The 20,671-nt window shown below is 41.4% G+C and overlaps 1 protein-coding gene across 8 annotated transcripts in view; it reads right to left on the reverse strand.

Annotated features, from left to right (window-relative positions):
• Nucleotides 1-20,671, reverse strand: part of WNK2 (WNK lysine deficient protein kinase 2) — a 647,264-nt gene that overhangs the window by 385,198 nt on the left and 241,395 nt on the right. For all 8 annotated transcript variants that reach the window (XM_085624584.1, XM_085624585.1, XM_085624586.1 and 5 more), the window contains 3 exons: nucleotides 13,939-14,027; nucleotides 12,724-12,943; nucleotides 293-584 (listed from right to left, as the gene is read on the reverse strand). In XM_085624584.1, the coding sequence (XP_085480710.1) occupies nucleotides 293-584; nucleotides 12,724-12,943; nucleotides 13,939-14,027 (601 nt within the window). The remainder of the gene's footprint in view (nucleotides 1-292; nucleotides 585-12,723; nucleotides 12,944-13,938; nucleotides 14,028-20,671) is intronic.

The following is a 20,671-nucleotide window of genomic DNA, read 5'->3' on the forward strand; positions in this document are numbered from 1 at the left end:
ATAATTTTCACTGATCACAAGTAGCTCTCGCTACAGAAAAGGTTGGAGACACCTTTACTGGAATTTCTACTTCTTTTATTGCATTTCTTATGGTGAATAGTGTCACCAGAAACCAATTATGTTGTAGTTCTTGAGCCATCAACAGATTACAATGCCTCACCAGATGTGAGAACAAAAGAGCTGCAAACCCTGCTGCAGAATCATGCAGGAAACTAAACCCAAAACATCTGACCTATCAACGTGGAGAAGAACTATTAGCTTAGACAAAAATAAATGCAAACACCAGACTTACATGCAACAGATGTAATGCTCGCAGGAAGTTTCTGCTGAAATGGGTGCTGGTCAAGTTCAGACTCTTCTGTTTCACAGGAAATGTATTGTCCAACATTGGTAGGGTGTGCAATTTGAACCTGTGGCTGTGCTTGAAGTTGTGTAGGTTTTTCACTTGTTTCTACTTCTCTCTGGTCTTCCACCACTTTTGCAGGCCACATTCTCGCTCTTCTCCACTTAATTAATGCAACTCTGTCTCGAATTGATTTTGCTACAATCTTGACATCACTATCATGAAAGAATCCAGATTCAACCTGCAGAAAGACCAAATGCCAATACATTACTTGTGCTACAAAATCACAAATAAGTACATACAGTTGCCTTGTGACCTGTATTTTTATGACAATATATTCCATTCAATAATGTGACCCTTACTCCAGAATGGGTGGGAACTTTTGTTAACTTAAGAAAATTGCTTGTTTAAGTATGCACTAGGCAGATTTCATTATATTTTCAAACTAACAGTGTCATTCATATTTAAAAACAACAATTTATTCTTTTTCATGAAGTCAAACTGGATGATTAGGGGAATAGTCTTAACTATGTGTTTTTACATCGCAGTGTCTTTACCACACATTTATTACCCTGCAAAGGTTTTACCATGTATATACCTTTACCACACATGACTTCACAATGCACTTAAGGTCAGTATGGGGGTTGGGGGGTGGAGCTCCCCGAAAAAGAAAAAAAATATATATATACATACACACATATATTTAAACAAACCTTCATAATACTTACCTTAGTTAGACTAATAATGTTTGGTAATGGCATGCGAGGTAAAAGTATATGTGTGCTAAGAAACATGAGGAAAAAAAGGCGCTATAAAGGAATGCAATAATTTTCTTTGCATCGCTCCATCATACAACCATGATGAAAGAGCGATTACCGCTCAGGTTGAGGATGTTAAGTCGGTAAGCACACTACTATCCTCTTAGCAATGGTACTTTCCCCATCTGGAAGTCTGTTTGTCACAGGAAAAGTAAAAATTGAATGCCAGAACTTTCTTAAATGTTTATTTCATGGCTAAGTAAAAATACCTTTTTTTAACGTTTTAATCAGTAGTGAAAAAATCCAAACTTGCTATATTTAAATCAACTGTAACAAGCCACATGTTTAAACAACATTTAAACAAAAACAAATATTTGTAACTGCTCTTAAATGCTAGAAATAGCATGGTCATAAATGTACTTCTTTGAAACTGTAATAACCTTCTAAACTAAAAATCATTATGGACAAATTGCATTTACATTTTTAAAGGCTTGTCTACAATTTGTGGGTGGTTCTAAAAGAGCTTTTTTCTGTTTATCAAGAATTTACAGTGGGCTCTTGGCCCGCCAATTGTTTACCATTTCCTGGCTTTGGCACTCATTTACTTTCTTCTTATTCAATAGCTTTCCTTGTCCATCTTGCATTTGTCCCTTCCCCTAGAACATACACTCTTTACTGGTGTCATTTCACTGCTAACTTTAAGGGTAGACCTTTTCTTTAAGGTTGCAGCACAGCTGTTTGGTTACATTCAGAAAGCGGACCTAGGAATGCATGCCACCTGTTGCTTACCATTGGCTTTGTGGTTTGTAACTCATTTTCTGGCTTTCTGCTGGCTTTATTTGCTTTAGGTTGTCCAGCTACAGTTCGTCCCTCCTGTTGCCCCCACTTGTTTACGGTATACTTCCACTGACTTGCTTTTGGTAAACAGGCCTTTAAAACTTGTTATTTTCTTGTCACATTTTCAGAGGTCAAATGTCAGGCTGTGTCTTCCAGGGGGCTTGGTGTTTAGTTTTCTTTCTCTAACTTCAAAGTGAGAGGATTTATGTGACAATCATGCTGGCTCTGGATCAGTGCTTGAGGAAGGCTGTATGATTTATTAATTTAAATGTGTGTAAATGAACTGTGCTGATGATCAAATCAATACAATAGGTGATGATATTTCCACACATTGTTTGCGCGCTGTATACTTTTTTTTCGTAGAACTATGTGAGTGCAAACGTAATGGTCATTTCAACTGAAGATGTGTTGTCTGTAATGGCAGTATGCTACCATACCATGCGTACTTTACACTACCCCACTCTACTCTGCACCTCACCTTTCCACTGCACTCTACACTTTACCACTCCACACTACGCCACACCACTCCACACTGCGTCACTTCACTCTTCTCTGCACTACTCCACTACACCACTCCACGCCAATGCACTCTAACCCACACTACTCTGCTATGCAACACTGCATTATGCCACAGCAGTCTATGCAAATGCACTCTACTGTGCTAGTGCACTCTATGCCAATCCCCTCTATGCCAGTCTAATCTGCTCTGCATCACTGCACTATTAAAAAAAAATGCACTCAGTGCCATTGCACTCTACTCCGCACCACTGCACTGTAGCCATTGTACTCGATGACTGTATACTCTTCAGTCTCTGCTACAGTATGTCACTGCACTCTATGCCTCTCTAATCTACTCTGCACCAATACACTCTGCCACTTCAGTCTGAAACAATCTACTCTATGCCAGTGCAGTACACATCACTTTATTCCGCTGCACTATGCTACTATATTCTATGCCACTGCACGCCACTCTACTTTACACCATTGCACTTTATGACCCTACTCTGCAGAACTGCACTCTTTGCCTCTGAACTCTATTCAACTCTACTCTGCACCACTCTACTCTGTGCCACTGCATTCTACACTATCAAACGCCACTCTACTGCAAGCTATGCCACTATAATCTACTGTGCACCACTGCACTCTACACCACTTCACTCTGCCTCTCTACTCTACATCACTCTATGCCTCTCTACTCTACATCACTCTACTCTATGCCAGTACACTCTGCTCCACTCTGCTATGCACCACTGCACTCTACACCACTCTACTCCACTCTGAAACTTCACTCTACCCTGCACCATGCCACTCTATGCCACTTTACTCTGAAACAATCTAGTCTACGCCACAGCACTGTATGCAACTGCACTTTATGCCACGCTGCACCACTGTGCTCTATGTCACTCTACGCCGCGCCACTCTACGCTGTCCTTCTCTAAACCACTAGTCTACGCCGATTCACTCTACACTGCTTTACTCAACACCAATACTACTTTGCATGATTGCACTTTAAGCCACTATACTCTACATCATTGTGCTCTATGTCAATGCACTAAGCCACTCTATTCTACACTGTACTCTACATCACTGCTCTGCACCACTCTATGCCACTGCACTCTACTCTGCAACACTGCTCTCTTCGCCACTGAACTATACGCTACTCTACATTGCTCCACTCTATACCACGGTACTCAATGCCAATCCACTCTAATCCAGTATTCTCTACTCTGCACAAACAGCACTCTAAGACATTCTACCCTATACCACTGCACTCTATGCCACTTCACTCTACTTTGAAACAATCTATGCCACTGCAATCTACACCACTAATCTACTCTGCGGTGCTCCACCCTATGCCACTCTATTCTACACTGCTGCACTCTATGCCACTGGACTCTACACAAATGCTATCTACACCACTTTAATCAAAATCAATACACTCTAAGCCGCTGCACTCTATGCCAATCTAGTATGCATCACTGTACTGGACGCCACAATATTCTACGACACTCTACACCATTGAACTCAACACCAATGTACTTTATGGCACTCTTTTGTACACCACTGCACTCTACGATACTCTACTCAGCAGTATGAACAATTCCAAAGGCCCAACACAATCTAGGCCCTCCAGTGAATGCCCGTTTCGTATACTTGCTTTTTTTAGTTGGAGGATCTAGAGATACTCATGGAAGGGTAGGGGCACCTACACATCTATTTTTAATTTAAATTCAGGAACAATTAGTGTATCCTCCAAAATCTTCTTGTTATCATTCAGAACTTCACAAAATTCTCAGGGTGAAGTTTAGTGTGGAGTATATTAGTTGGGTATAAAGCCAATCATACAGCAATTTGGTCCTGGATATGTATTTTTATTTTTATTATTATTCTAAGATCACATTGTTGTAACTCATTGTAGCCAAAGTAACATTGTTGTAACTGTTGTAGCCAACACACCTTTTGCCCTCCAGAAGCATGCAAGCCTGTGGCTTTTTCAAGGCTAAAGAGATAAGAAACAAACTTATGGAACCATGTTGTGTGGCAGGGGATTTTGTTGGCACATATTTCAAAAACTAAAAGGATGTGGTAGCCTGAGAAAAGGTGACCTTGTGACATTGTAAATTCCAAAAAGGTATTCCAGCGTATAAGAGTGGGATTTAGAAAGAATATCAACATAAAGGAAATTTCCCATACTAAATAGTTAGAAAAAAGTGGTTTGGACGTTTGTAGCAAAGAAAGAATGTAAAGATTCCTTTGTGGCCTATCATTATTATGGGTGTGCAATTAATGTCAAGAAACACTGGCAATAGTTAAACCTCTAAGAGTTCCTTTTTATACCTGCATTTTTCATAAATAAAGTGAATGATAAATACACAAGGTGTCAGTAATCGCACTTTGCTGCAATAAAAGTTTCTGCGAAGTAAACTTAATTGACCAAAAGTAAGATGACAATAGTAAAAAATTCACCAGAATTTTTTGGGACAAACATTGTGGACACAAAAGTTTGAGATTAAAGAAAAGCTCAATTAAGGTTAGATTGTCTGATAACCAACCCACTCACACTTACTTAAAACTGTAGTTCAAATTACAGATTAGGTCCCCCTTTTAAGATTGCGACCACCAAGGTAAATTTAGACCGCATAACTTTGTTCATAACTGACGAGCAAAGGGCACTTAGTTGAAATAAATAGCTGCACAAACTAAAATCCACTTACATTTTGAACGGGACAGCAGAAACCAACAAAAACACTTATACTTACAGGTAAGCTTTAAGCCTGATTTTTTAGACAGGTCACCCGCAATGTCAATATTGACGTAGATTAGTCTAGAACAAATTGTCAATTACGGTAGCTGCCTCTTAACAAGGATTTTTTAAGGTGGTCCTGCCAGCATATATTTACGCGCTAACATACGCTCATGAGGCCAACAGTTTTTTCCCCCCGACTTAGAGACATGATATATAGGCAATTATGAACCTTCTTACTCCCTTACCTCACATTGAAACTGTTACGTGGGACCTCATGTCTACTATCACCTAACCCACTGTGGACACCGCAGCACTGGAATACACCAAGCACCTCTAAAGCCTCAAAATTGGGAACCCAATTCAGTTTGTGACATTTCCGACATAGAATGACTAACACCAGCTTGCTTCAGCCGCACGCTTCCCCAAAACTTTGGAACTTTACTGACATGTAATGACTGATACCGGATTACTCATTTGTGACATTTCTGACATACAATGACTGATACCAACTTGCTCCGGCCATGTGCTGCCCCAAAACTTTGTAACTTTAGAATTGGTACTCACAATTTTGAGAACTGACCTCATCCCTGTTACTTATGCTATGTGCAGATAGGCATTGGCTTTCCCTAACCCGGCACTTTCCCCTACACTCTGACTTCGGGAACCTAACCCTGATTTGGATACCCTGACATGCACTTTTTAAGATACTGGGATCGAAACTGCACGGTTATTGACATTTATGCCCCCAGTAGGGACTACCATGATCTTGTTGATAATGAGCACAGCCATCTGAGGAGGTTTCCGCAATTAGCCACCCCAAGATGGTGTAGAAAGCCCATTAAGGACCTGTGATGGACTTTCTGCGGCCAAGTTATGTGAGGAGATTACCCATAATCTGTTCATCCAGGGGAGGCAGAAAGCCCACTAGACACCAAGAAATCACTGAAGTAATGCCAGAGTTTAAAACCAGGCTGAGGTATTGCTCTCCATCACACTGTACCCTGACGGTTTCCTGTACCACTTGGGTGGCAGATTGGGGGGTGAGGTGTAACATTATCAACGAGGCCAAGAAACCTACTGGACCCCAGAAAAGTAGGTTTTCGGTGAGAAGGATCAGCTTTCCCTGGCATTGGGTGATAGCTCCCTATCCTCAGGGCACGCTCATTCCAAGCAAAGTGGTTATTGCTGTGGAAAAACAATGGGTGGAAGGTTAGAATTTAATTCCTGCCAGTATTCGCACACCAACAATGCAGCTGTTAAACTATGATGGGCCTGGAATGGGCAACAGGGTCCTGTTTTACCAGGTCCTTTTCAACAGATATTCCAGTTGATGGGCTCATTTCCGCTGCAAACTACTCACACTTTCCATGGGGCATGGCTGCAGTATTTGGGATGAACACTTCGCCTTTGTGAAAATTAGGGACAGGGTGAATGAAGGGCGGTCTGACTTGCATGGATCCCAGCACCTTTTCCTACTCCGAATGACTTTAGATGTCAAAACTATGCTTCGCAAGCTGACAGACATTGGCCCCAAAATATTAAATCTATCTCCTATGGAAAGTGAGACGAATTTCCATGTATTTTTTAGGCATAACTAAGAGGTTTGCACGGAATTCTGGGTAAGAAAATGTTCTATATCTATGTGAGCCATACTCTTCCAGCAGTCCCCCGCATACCATTATTATTCGACAAGTGTAGAAATGCAGGGTGATCGGAATTTTGCCTTCCTCTGCAACTTCCTCAAAATGGCCAACAAATGTGAAAATGTTGATTTCTTGAAGCATAGTTTGAAGGTTTAAAGGCATACTACATAAGACAAAGTGGCAGAATACATACAAGCCACACTACTCCTTTCTTCCCCAGATATCCTGTTTTCAGAAATATCTTGGATTGGTAGGTTTCTTTGGGTGATGGCTGAACCTGGCCTAAATAAGACAGGAAACCACCAGCACAAAAGTCTCTTATCCAAACATTCATTAGTTAACATGGTTGCATTTTTGGGCCATTCCTGTCTTGTGCGACAGGCTCACTTACATGTGGAGTATAGGTTTGATCGGTTGGTGTATGGAAATGAAAAATGGTAGGACTCCTGCAATTATATACTGCATTTCTCTTTAGTTTTGGTTTCTAATTGCAAGCCTTTGTGCAAAGAAACGATTTTGCTAAACCGCTCCAAAATTACTTGGCACTGTGGGTAATGTAGAATTCTGAGTGGCTGAATAACCTCTATGCCAAGATGCATATTCTTTGCTGCAGTTCAAACATGCATAGTTTACATTCAGTTGCATTTTTATTCATTAGACTTTATCTAATAAAGTGATGCATGGTCAGTACACAATGAAAAATTAATTGCAATTTCCAGCTTGGTTGATAGTCTACTTTCAAAAACCTGAAATTGCCAGAACTAACAAATCTGCTGGATGTAACGTGAAATTACTCTTGCAGATCAGCCTTCAGCGGAGTAACACAGATGAAAATTGGCACATTTTGTTTTTCCTGTTTATTTAACTATTTCTTTATTGAACAATTAGTGCGTGCAGAAAAACCACCAGCAATCTAAACAAATAAATTGTTGAATTCGGAATTTTGCCTAGTTTTCACAAGCATATGGCTTCTGTGTTACATCTACAAACTGCAAATAGTTAGAAACACCAAAAATAGAAAATTATGCATACCACTTAGAAAAGTCCGAAAAAGTAGTTAAAATGTTTTCCTCTATATCCATTTTGAATGATAGGAAGAGAGTGATTTTAGCAGAACAAACCTTTTAATGAGGCCATCTTTTGACAGAAAAGTATACATAAAAAAGCAATAGATAGAATGCTTAAATTAATCTAAAAAAACAAAAAGTGATGGATGGAAGGCTTGAATTAATCTGTCACTGGTAATTACTCAGGGCTGCACCTCAGTCCTTCATAATTTTATTCACCGTGCCACATCAGTTTGGACCCAGTCATATGCAAATTAGTCTTGAGCCAGCTCCAATGGGAATAGTCCAGCCTGAACTGCCAGGCCAGGGCCTCCCTGAACCAGAACACAAGCAACCCAGGACCGGTTTCGTCCCAGCTGCTATAAGTGAGATGAGTATGTCTAGATTTAGGTCTTGTCCACACCTGGACCGGCAGTTTGTGCTGGACTGTACCTTCTGGAGTAGGGTCAGGAATGAAAAGCAAATGGCTGGGTCCAAACAGTGGTGGCATGGTGTGCAAAGTAGCAATGCACTGGGATGCAGGTCTGAGTAATTACTAGTGGCTGAGATTAATTCACGCATTCCATCCATCACTTTTTGTATTCTTAAGAAATGAAACATTCTGGCACAGCACCTAGGATTCCCATTTTCATCAAAACTACTTTTTTGTCAGTTGTTCCAGGATAAACAGCGCCTAGGTTTCTTTCAAAATTCCAACATAAAAAAAAAAAAGATGCAAGTTTAGCCTCGTTAACTTTGTAGAAAACAATTACGAAGTTTTAACAGGGAACTGGAACACATGTTTTTTTAAAGGGCTCAGCCTAGGGTAGAACCTCTGCAATTAAGAGGTTAAAGAAATGTAATAAAAAATGGACAGCTTCGTTTAGGACATAAGGAAGAAGGGAAGAATTGTATCCTTCTCCTTGCTTTTTCCATCTTACAAGGACATCGGTTTGATCTGCCAGGCCTCATCAATAAGGTCCTTGTTATTGAAGTCTCACCGGATCAGTCGGATTTGCCTTATATAGCAGTATGCTGACAGAAGAACCCTTCCAGTCTGCCAAGGCCCAGAAAGCTCAGCTTGAAGTGGAGCAAGAGCACTCTCTTTCCACACAGAAAATATTGAACTCTCGCCCTGTTAAGCTTAGCAATAGCATTTTTGTTCAAGAGAAAAAAAAGTCTTGAGCTCTCATATTTCGAAAAGGTAAGTAAGAAGGAGGTTCTATGATAAAGCATGCAACACAAGCTGGCTGATCTATCCCAAGTGTGAGAAGAGAACCAATAGATCGACAACAGGCATTTAAATGACATGTTGAGGAAGAGGATTTTTTTTTTTTCTAAAAGGAAAATCAATTTGACTGGCTTCAATAAAATTGCATAGAAAAGGTAAATGCCTGTGCAAGCTAATATCCAATATCAAAGTGAACCAATGCAAGCCTAGTCCCCAACCGAGTAACTAGGCACGGGTTACTCTTTAAGGATGTGGCCTAATGGCTAGACCGGTAGACCTCAAAGCTGGGGAACCGGGTTGGAGTATCGGCAGGGACGCTCAACATCCTGTGGTTCTGGACAAATCTCCTAATCTCCCTGTGTCTAACACAAAATGAATGTGACCATCTGTAACTCAACTGGTGCACATGTAAAGAGCTCTGATACCTTTGGGTCTAGTTTGCGCTTTATAAACCCCCCCCCCATAAAATGGGGTACAATCTTCTCCAAGGATTGGTGAGACGAAAAGATAAGATACTGTCTTCATAGAGGAAAGAATGACAGCCAAATCCAACCAGACTCAACTGTTGCAACCACTATAGATGCATCGGAAGCAGAGCACAATATAAAGTACCTTCTGGTTATGGACCATGGAGACTTGGACAAAAAGAATGAATAACTCACAGACTGGAAGAAGCAAGAAAAAGAGAACACACCAAGCATCCGTAGTGTCTTGTAGATGATGGGGAGTTGGGTTCATACTCGGACAGAAATGCGGATCTTCAGCAACCAGAGCTTCAACGGTGTGCCAAAGAGAACCATACACCCTCCCTACAAGCCCAGACCACAAATGCTTATGCTCACCCATTCACCAGGTATTGTAAATAAATAACTCCTAAACTGAAAGGCATGCCATAAGACTATGTTGAGGCAACTCATGAATTCTCGTTCCTGTGTGCTTACTCAGCGAGCAAAGAGACATTTACATGCTTTTCCTTCAGGCATAACTCAAATTAAATTGCACTCACTATCATTCCTAAATTAGCTTGCAAAGCAACAAAAGGGGCATGCCTTTTGGTAAGCCTGGCAGAACACCTGTGCACATAAGGATAATTAAAAAAATCCTCCTTCCGTTGACACTATTGTAACCTACTAACAAAAAATAATATAAATTCAACAGCTTTTAACTCAGTCCTTCAGCATGCCAGTGCTAGATTTACCTGAATATGCATTAGTATCATCCAGTGAATCACATCAGAAAAAGGTCACTGGGTTTTAGACTCAGGGTGCATTGGACTTAATAACTTACCACAGGCGAATATTGTACATGTTTACAGCAGGGTGGAATACATCCTGTTACAACAACTGGGCCCATCAGTCACTTTAATTTTTTTTAAAAAGGAAAAAAAGATGCATCTCACAACCATTATCAGACATTTCAAATATGATAATCACAAAAATTAACTTCTGTCAAGAACAGTTGACTCAAATTCTGAATTAATATAAAACATGAATTAACTTAAAATGGTCATGAGTCGGTATGTAGGAACAGCAGAAAGCACAGGCAAGGGTAGCATCTGCGCAATTTAAGGAGATAAAGTCCTATGTATGTTGAGAAATGTATAGAACACAAACTCATGTGGTGAGCAAAGGATTGCCCATTATGGGGGCATTGGAAGAGGATACCAGATGATGTGTGCATACAAATGTCTTAATTACGTGGAGATTAGGGGATTTGCCCTGAATCACATATGTCTCAGTGAAGTGTCAATGCTGGGATTCAAACCCTGGTGTTCTTGTTCTAAAGACAGTGATGGATGGAATGCTTGAATTAATCTCAGCCACTGGTAATTGCTTAGGTCCGCATACCAAGCCATGGTTATTTCTTTCAACATGCCACCTCAGTTTGGACCCAGCTATATGCAAATCAGTCTTGACCCTGCTCCCATAGAACAGTCCAGCAAGAAATGCCAAGCCAGGTCCTCCCTGAACCGAAACACAAGCAACCCCGGACCGCATTCGCCCTAGTTTGGGGCTCATCTGCCGGGTACTGCTTGGTTCCAGTGACACACTGTGCACAAGATCCGCGTTCTAAAGACAGCAGGATAACCACTTGACACATCTCCTCCCTTACTTGTAAAAGTGAACACCCAATACAATGGGGTGATTATGCTCTTGTGCTTCATCCCTCAAGAAGTTAAGTGCATCTTACAATATACAGCTGGTGACATACATTTCGCTCAGTTACTTTAACACCTGCCAATCAACCGGGCCTAAATAATTAACATATGGACAATGGAAACAATTTAAACTACCAATGATCATGGAGATGGCTTCACAAAGAATAAATTGCTTGCAAAAAAAAGCTGCACAACTAAATACCCTGTTTTGCCCATACAAAGAAATCAGTTGGCAACAGAGATGTTTTAACTTTAACTGTTTGACTTGCTTTCTGGTTTTTTTAATTTTTTTTTTTTTTTTAAAGTCAACCCAGGATGTAACACCAGCACATATCCACCTGAGAGATAGTAAGGGATAAAATTAAATACCTATTTTATTCTGGTGAGATTGAGCAAGCGCTTTACCGGTGCATAGGCCCAGTCCAACTGACTTATATGCAGCATGTGTCTCTTATTGTGCAGTAGAGATTAGCAAAGTGTGCTCCCTCTGCGACTGTGTTACGTTTCTGGAGCTGCTTCCAGACTGGTGCTATAATAGCCTGCTACCATCTGGCTCCGAAAACCAGCCCCATGCAGGAGAGGCAGTGCATCAAACAAAAGGTCCCATTACACAGTATGCCCAAATGGTGCAGACCTACGTTGTGGATGGAAGGCTTGGCTGGACCACTAGTCTTTCTGCTTTTCTGGTGCCTTCCAGCTGGGGACCATTTGCGCCGAGGTGGGGTCCAATGGTCGGCCATATGTCAATGAGCAGTTTAGATTGGCAATATATGCTTCCTCTAAGACTGCACTGTCCATGTGGAGATGGGGCGATCAAAGCCTAGTGCCACCTGACTCGGAAACCCTGTACCTCACAGAGCAGCGACGGGAGTGCAGTAAACAAAATAACACCCTCCCTATACACAATGTCAAAAGTTAAGGCACCAGTCCACTGTACCACATGCAACAGGATTGTTCAGGCTGCTCGTATTTCTGCTCCTCTGGTGCTGCCTGTCAGAGAGAAACTGTTTGTTCCAGAGTTGGGCCCAGATGTAGGCTGGCCAAAGAAGAGGGTTGTCAATGATCTGACCAAATTTGCTGAGGGTGTGAATGAGCTGAAAATAGATACATTCAGAGTTGTTCCAAGCAGGGGGCTTCAAATCATGTTTGGCACAGGGCCCATAAAATCCTTAAGCTGTTCCTGGTTGGCACAATAATAGTTGCTTGCTATAGACTATCTAACCCATTCTATAAGTCATTGTACTAACTCAAACCTGCATCTATTTTTAGAGAGACCAATAAATATACACAGCTTTCCACATAAAGGAAACATTGAATAACGTAATACTTTTCACAACCTAATGTTCTAAAATCCTTCAGAAATAATCTGCCTTATGTGAAGGAAGTCCTTACATTAGCTTTTCGGGCCCACAGAAGATGATTCAAAAGAGAAGGTACAAGAAATTTCAAAAACTGTTTACCATTTCTTGTGCAACATCATCAGGAGTTTCCTTTTCCAGATCAAAAGTAAACTCTATTGCTCCATTATCCTTTGGTTTTCCTTTCAGTTTCTTCGGATCTTCCACCCAGAGTCTTAAGGCAATAGAGCATTTGCTTCCATGGTCTTCTTCTGCAAGTTCCACTCGTACCCCTGTATCTTCAGCGAAGAAGGCATGGCTTAATAAGTCTTTAATTTCATATCTACAAATAATTTTTAGGAAACGTTAGTCATAGCACATTTCACTTTGTCACTAAGCTTGATTAACAGATCTACGAGGCATGCATGCAGCATTCAGTAGCTGCAGTAATAAAAATCAATATCTTATTTCATTCAATCAATGAGTATCTTAACAGTGCCAGTGGTTAATAAATACAATTTGAATTTGGTAATCACAAACTATTTAAATATCATAGTTTATTTAGAGTTAATTAGAGGGAACTAACAACTTAGACCAAAACTTGTATGAAGTGCAACATCTAGTGATGTGTAGGCAGGATTAGGAGGATATCACCACCACAGACTCCGTTCCGCTTTCTGCACCATGAATCAACCACATGGAATGTCTGATTAGCAATACAGAAAAGTGAGCGGAATATACCACTGATGGAATAAGCAAAACTAAGGTTACAAACTGACTGACTACTTAAGCTATTTATAGATGTGTTATCTATGCAACGATCAAAATTAGGCTAACACTTTTCAAAATGGCTTGTTCTATTGACTGGAATTGAGGTATGCACTCCTGCTACAAGGATAATAAATGTCTGCCATCAACATGGCTATATTTGCAAATAGGATTAGATATAGAAATAATGTTGTATATCTATAAAATAGTATTTCGGATATATAAAGTGACTCGTATTGCAAGAAATTGGGCAATGTGTCTAGATTTCAAAAAACATCTCTCGTTATTAACCCCTTCAGTGCCACGCCCTTTCCCCGCCCTGTGCCGGCCGTTACATAAGCGGGCGGGGCTCATGACGAGCTGGACTCGTCATGGGCACAGCGCAACCGCGGCCCATGACGAGTCCAGCTCGTCATGGGCACTGAAGAGGTTAAAGTAAAGTGGTAAACAATCGGAGCAAATGTTACCATACAAGAAAGCTTACGCTTCTTACGCAACACAATATGCTACTGACTGCTTTGGTCTGTGATCCAACCAAACTGAAAGCATAAAAAACAATAGCAAAAATACCTGTCTTCTTTAGTTTTGCAGATACATTCGCCAATAATTTCTTTAATTTCAGGGTCAGACACTTTCTCAAAGCTAGCTGGCTTGACACCCTGAAAGTAAGCATTCAAACGTTGAATTACCACATTTTGTTTTTACCATTAAAACATGAAGTACTTTGGCATTTTTCGAATTATATGCATTTGCTGGCCCGTATGGTCTTTACTCTTAGTTAATGTTTAAGGTACATTTAATTACACATAGTTACACTGCTAGTGCAATATCTTTTTCATATGGTGCACACAAACCAATCAAAGTATTAAATACTTCCATGAAGTGAAGTGAACCTACAGCATTGTCCTATCAGAACAGATCCATTTGCAGTAGCATGCTAAACTTGCATTCAAGATCAGGTGATTGTGAGGAGAAAGTGATTTTAAATTACTCCCACCATCAAAATTATGCAACAGATTTTAGGAAGAACTTAGAAAAACCCTCATCGCAGGCTAATTTAAAAATCAATATCATAGCAACAGACTTCTCATTTTTCTCCCACTCCCCCAAGAACCTGGAGATCCAAGGATGCTGTAAGCTAGACACCGTAGGAATCTCACCTCCCACAGAAGGTATACACTCATCTACTACATACGCACCATCATGACCCGAGCCAACTACATGAATCTGAGCACTTTTGGAGAAATAGTCCACCTTCCGCTTAAGACTAAATATAGCCTGCTGGGTCCTGCAGACTACGGTCACCTACAACAACAAATGCTTCTGACTCGCCTTCTTACGTCCCAGGCAGTGTGTTGATCTGGAATGGAAACGCCAAGGTTCTCTTATCCAGTAACCCAACTTTGGGTGGGATCTCCAAATGCTGCCTTAGAGAATCAGCATTGCACTCCAAATGTTATCCAACAGAACAAAGACTTTTCCAAATTATTCTAATCCTGGACCCTGGTCCCAGTCAACTTACATCTCCAGCAGGGAGAAAGGTCCTGAACTTAACAGTATATGGCCTAACAATGATAAGACAATGGACTACAAGAATTAGATCTTGAATGTGTGCAAATATGTCACCAGCAGCACAATCATCTTTAAAATCAGGTACCATTCATCACTCCAATCTTTCAATTCTATTTCAGAGAAAGTTACACATAGTAAACAAACCACCAACATTCAAGAGGAGCACTGCCAAGCTGAATTTATGAAGAAAGTTCTCCCGTCCATTTCTGAGGCTGTTACACACATAATAAACACTTCTCTTATATGATTCTTTTTCGGACTCTTTGAAACACAAAAAAATTACACTTATCCCCACCTCCACATCCCAGTACAAGAAACCAGTGGCAGAGCTGCGGGTACTGTTTAATTATGAGCCAATGTCAAAACTCCCCATTGCAAGCAAAATAGTAGAAAGTTAAGTCACCAGCCAGCGACAAGAGTACACATAACACAATCATATGAGAAATGATTGACAGTCTGATTTCAGACCATCTCAAGACAGAATTAGTACTGGCCAGAATTCCTGGGTACCTTCGATAAAGATCAGCAAGCGGCTCTGATCATCATTAACCTTTCTGCTGCCTCCTACAGGGTCCACAGCACCACCATTTTAACAAGCTCAAAATGCATGCCAGGGCTATTCGGTTTTGTCCTCAAATGGATTCCTTCCATTGTTTTCAACTTGAGTCAACAAGTACAACTACCATCCTGGTCAGGGTAACCACAATAAGACATCACATTACCCCGTGATGAACCCTCTAGTACCTCATCACAAAAGCAGGCAGGCCTAATGTAGAAGCAATGTGTAAAATATTTATGTGGCACACAAACAGTAATAAAGTGAAAATACAGCACAAGAAAATTCCCACTCTACTTTAGACAAATAGAGTAAAATTGAAATAACTATTTGACACCAAAGCGACAAAAATATAAATCACTAGAACTGGAGATACGCAATTTTAAAGATTTAGGTAAGTATATCTCCTAAAAGCACAAAGAGCCACTTGTGGTCACCTGATCATGCTAGACCAGATGAAAGTCACAAGTTCCGGCTGACCACAATGGAGCGTGGGTCAGATACAGAGACCAGGCTTGCCCTGCTAAATACGTTACCTTCTCAAAGTCAGAAGTGGAGAAAGCTGCGAGTGCCGTCAAAGGTCACCGCTGCAGCGCAAAGAGCATACCAGGCATTGCGGATGTTCGCTGCCATAGTGTGAAGACCCTGTCAGGCTTTGCAGACAGTGGAAGCTGGAGCTTCACGTTGGTGGCCACTATGGACTGTTAATGCTGTAATGCCAAGTGTAGATCTCACGTAAATGACGCTGCTATAGTGCGAAGAGTCAGGTTCACCAAAGCTTTGTGTTGGAGAGCAGGAAGATCTTGGCATGAACAGGCCTGTTCGTGGTTGCGAAGAGGCAAAATCTTTATGATTCCTACTTTTCTTCAAGGAGAAGCTCAACTGATGCCACACCAAAGATCCAGGACCTAGGAGGCACCTCCTGGGAATCAGGTACTGAGGCGAACAAGTTTCAGGCACGTCCAGTTATGGGACTAGGCAGGTCCAGTGCAGCAAGTCAGCAGAGCAGTTTCAGAGAGCCCTCTGGAGCTTGTTATGTCTCTGTAGCTCTGAACAGGAGGTCAGGCAGCTGATAATTGCACTCAATTAAGCCTGCCATGAAGGGTGCAAGTCTTTAATTTAAAACAGCAGGGCAGTCCTCTGGCAGTAAGGCAGTCCTAAAGAGTTGGTCTGAGATTTCAATATTGCGCAGAGAGTGGTGCAGCCGCCATGGCCCCAAACTGCACCTATGTTGGGCACGTTCCCGTCCCATCATGGTGCATGCCATTTGGGTGCTGGGATGTGCTGTGCCCCCTCACGCCATGCCACGCTGCTCAATGACTGACACGGCCCCACCCTGTGTTCCCCGTTTTGGTACTCGTAATCAATCTTATTGGACACCTTGGCCCGACGGTGTCGTTGAATCCCTGGCCATTGCGACAGGTGGGGACACCCATTGACCAGCTGTACTATACTGCTTTTCACCCTACTACGAATTTCCTCCCGCATTTCCATTCCATAGGACACTGCATCCTTCAGTGTCAACACCTGCCGGAACACAGTGATACGAGCCATTGACCCCAGTGGGGTGAGTCCTCACTTATTTTTCAACTACTCAGCCACGCTAAGATCATGACAATCAAATGTTTTTATCCTATTTTAACATCGCTGCCTCACGCATGGTCACAGCACTTCAGCGTGAAGCATGCTTTCCTCACAGGTTGAGTGCTGCACAGTTATTTATAAAGTTGAGCGACGAACATCATGAATATCCACTTGACTATGTTGTGAATTTCTTTTTCTTACAGGTTGACTTCCTAGATTTACAGGTACCACACTTAGGGTGCTGTGTATCACTCTTGTTACATTGGACCACCATCGACAGTGTAGACAGAACTTGTTACTAGTCCTGATGAATTGCCGTCTAATTGACATTTAGACAAGAAACATGTCGACCCTGGAGAGCGGTAGCCTGTAACATTACAGCAGGGGTGCACCACACTTCGTTTTAACCAGGATAGGGGCCACACTCATTAAAGTAGTTTTGACTGTACCTCTACTTCCGGTTTTAGCCTCACTTTTACACTCACATCCACACTCACTAGGCCGCTCACATGCACTGCATCTTACGGCAAAGAATAAAAGATCTCAGCTAAAGAGCCCCTTCTAGGGTGCCGGTTGGGTATTGCAGCGCCGACCCGGCAAGGAGCAGACCCGATGAAGCAGGACACCAAGCTGGCTGGGTGTGTGAGGGTCCTAATTCCAAAAGGAGGAATCCCCCTCCATCTGGCTATTAAGTAAGCTCTGCCTCACTTATGCAACCTGTACTGTTCAAACAGGAATTGCATACCCTTCTGTATTGATTAATTGTTGGGCATGTATGCTGAACCTGGTAAAAAAAAAAGCCCTTAGTCCCTACTACTTGTATACATTTCAATATTGATACCTGGTGCCAGCTTTAAAGTGGGAGAAACTTCTATACTTCTACCCCTCCCCCCACATCTGGTTCTGGAATAGACTTCCTCCCTGCCCTGGTCCCCGGATGTCTGGAGTCACCAAAGGCTAGTGTGAGAGAGAGAGAGGTTGTGGGTGTGTGTGTTGATGCAGCTCATTTTAAATGCAAATGTGGTAGGCGACAGGTCTGCACCTCCCACCAGGTCAGGATGGCCCATACGGTCAGTCTACTTTTGTGATATTGTCTGGGAGGAATACACAAAAGGCCAACTACACCTAGTCATGTGACCCAGGACACAGGCTGATGGCACCAAAAGGTTAGAGTGTTATTTAAAGGTTAGAACCAGAAGATGTCGAATTTCTAAAAGGGGCTTTTTCAGAATGGCGACTTAAAATCAGACTTTACAATTAAAGAGGGTTTTAAATCACAATTCCTTAGATTCCAAATGTGACAGTCCTACCTGTTCTCAAACAAAAGTTAGCACACAATGTTAGCCTATTGGAAAAGCAAGCTTCACAGTAGTGAAAAACAATTGTAGGTTTTTTTTAAACCACCAGGACATGTAAAACTTAAAACTGCTTGTCCAACCGTTTGAATACAATGAACCCTACCCTATAAGCACTTTAAAGCCCTAGGATTGATTTATAGGTACTAAATATGAAGGTTTAGACCTGGCAAAAGGCTTAATTTGCCAGGTCTAAATGGCAGTTTGAACTGCACAGAGGCTGCAATGCAGGCCTGAGACAGGCTTTAAAAGGCTACTTAAGTGGGTGGCACAATACGTGCTGCAGGCCGGCTGACAGCATTTAATGTACAGGCCCTAGATACATGTTGTACCCCTTTCATTAGGAACTTATAGGTAAATTAAAATGTGTCAATTGCATGTAGGACAATTTTACGATGTTTAAAGGGGAGAGCACAAGCACGTTAGTACTGGGTCACACAGGTAAAATGCACAGAGAACTAAAATCTGAATAAACCTATTCAAAAATACCTAGAACGTTCAAACTGACCGCCACAGCTTACATGTGCTCTGGTAATAACATGTTTGATATATTGCAATATGGTTTACACTGACCTCTGTCCGAGCGCTTGGATACCCAATGGGTAACAAAGTAGCACTCTACAAATCTACTGATTGATCGATTGATTGAAAGAAAATACCACAAATTGGGAAAGAGTGAAAAATCAGGCCTTAGACATGTTTGCAGGGCTAGTTAAGTTGGTGGCACAATCATTTCTGCAAGCCCACTCGTAGCATTTAAATCACAGGCCCTGGCAACATGTAGTGTACTTTACTAGAGACGTACAAGTAAATTGAATATACCAATTGGGTATGACCCAATGTTGAGGAGCACATGCACTTAGCACTGGTTAGCAGTGGTAAAGTGCTCCGAGTCCTAAGGCCTATCAAAATAAATGATGCAAAAAGTAGGAGGAAGAAGGCAAAGGTTTTGGGTGTCCCTGCAGAAAGGGTAATTTATTAACAAGGGTTCTAAGAAGACTTATGGAAAGCAAGAGAATGTGTACCCCACCTTGGAAGGTTATGACTTGGAGAATACTCAAACTGCAAAACAAAACTGGCTAGACTTGAAATATGATTTTATTATCCATAATAACTGCTAAATTCCGATTTCCTAGTAGGATGTTTGTGGGCGCCTAATAACATGGTGGTCATTTCTGGGGTTATATGTTAGAGTCTTAGAATTTCTAGAATATTCCTAGAAATTCAATAATAAAATAGTCTAAAGCCAGTTGCAACAACTTTGCAGAGTTCTTGGACTCTAAGATTTGTAGAAATGCATCAGCCAGTACAGGAAACTCCATTACCACTTGTAATCCTTCTTCCAGTTCAGCCAGAGATGACAACAGTTTCGATTTTATCTGATGCGGACTGGATTTATTTGATTAAAAGGTGAAAAGCTTCTGGTTCCAGAGCACATACACTGCCGCCCATAGAATTTAAAGAGGTCATGTTCTCAAATCCTTGTGCAGGTAAAAATAAAATTGATGCCTCACCATCATAGAGTATCGTACCAGACAGCATAAAATCAGCCCTGATCATACTTTAAAAAAACAACAGAAAAACACAATTAAAAAAAAAAACTACTGTGGATATATCCAGATTAGAGAATTGTAGACCAGTGTCTCAATTGCTGTTCTTGGCAAAATTTCATGTGTGCTCTTTTGTAGTCAACTTTCTGCCCATGTCAATACAGATACCAGGTTACATCCGTTGCAAGCTGTCTTCAGACATGGCTGCAGTGCCAAGATGGTGGTAACATCCTACTATGGCATTGCGATAAAGCTGTTCCATCAGTGCTGGCGCTACTGGACTTATCAACTGCTTTTAATACTGGTATCGTCCTAGATTACCGAAACAGCTTGGGGAGGTCGGTATACAACCCATGGCGCTAAGATGGCTACATAGTTTCTTGATGCGTAGAAACCTTTAGGTCCAACTAGAGTCATGTGTGTCGGACGGCAAAGTAATCCTGTGTGTAGTGCCAAACAGTTTGTTCTTGTCCCTTCTGTTTTTAAACATATACACCCCCCCCTATTGACATACATAATTCAGTCATTTAAACTGGAATGTTTCATGTATGTGGATGTTAAATCATCTCTAAATTAGATGAAATTCACAGTGCTAATGATTTTATTTTGATACCTCAATATGATCGAAAATCGATGATATGCAAACAGCTGAAGGTTAATAGAGACTGTAATGCTAATACCCATGG

This window comes from Triturus cristatus, chromosome 9 (assembly GCF_964204655.1).
Source record: "Triturus cristatus chromosome 9, aTriCri1.1, whole genome shotgun sequence".
Classification (NCBI taxonomy): Eukaryota; Metazoa; Chordata; class Amphibia; order Caudata; family Salamandridae; genus Triturus; species Triturus cristatus.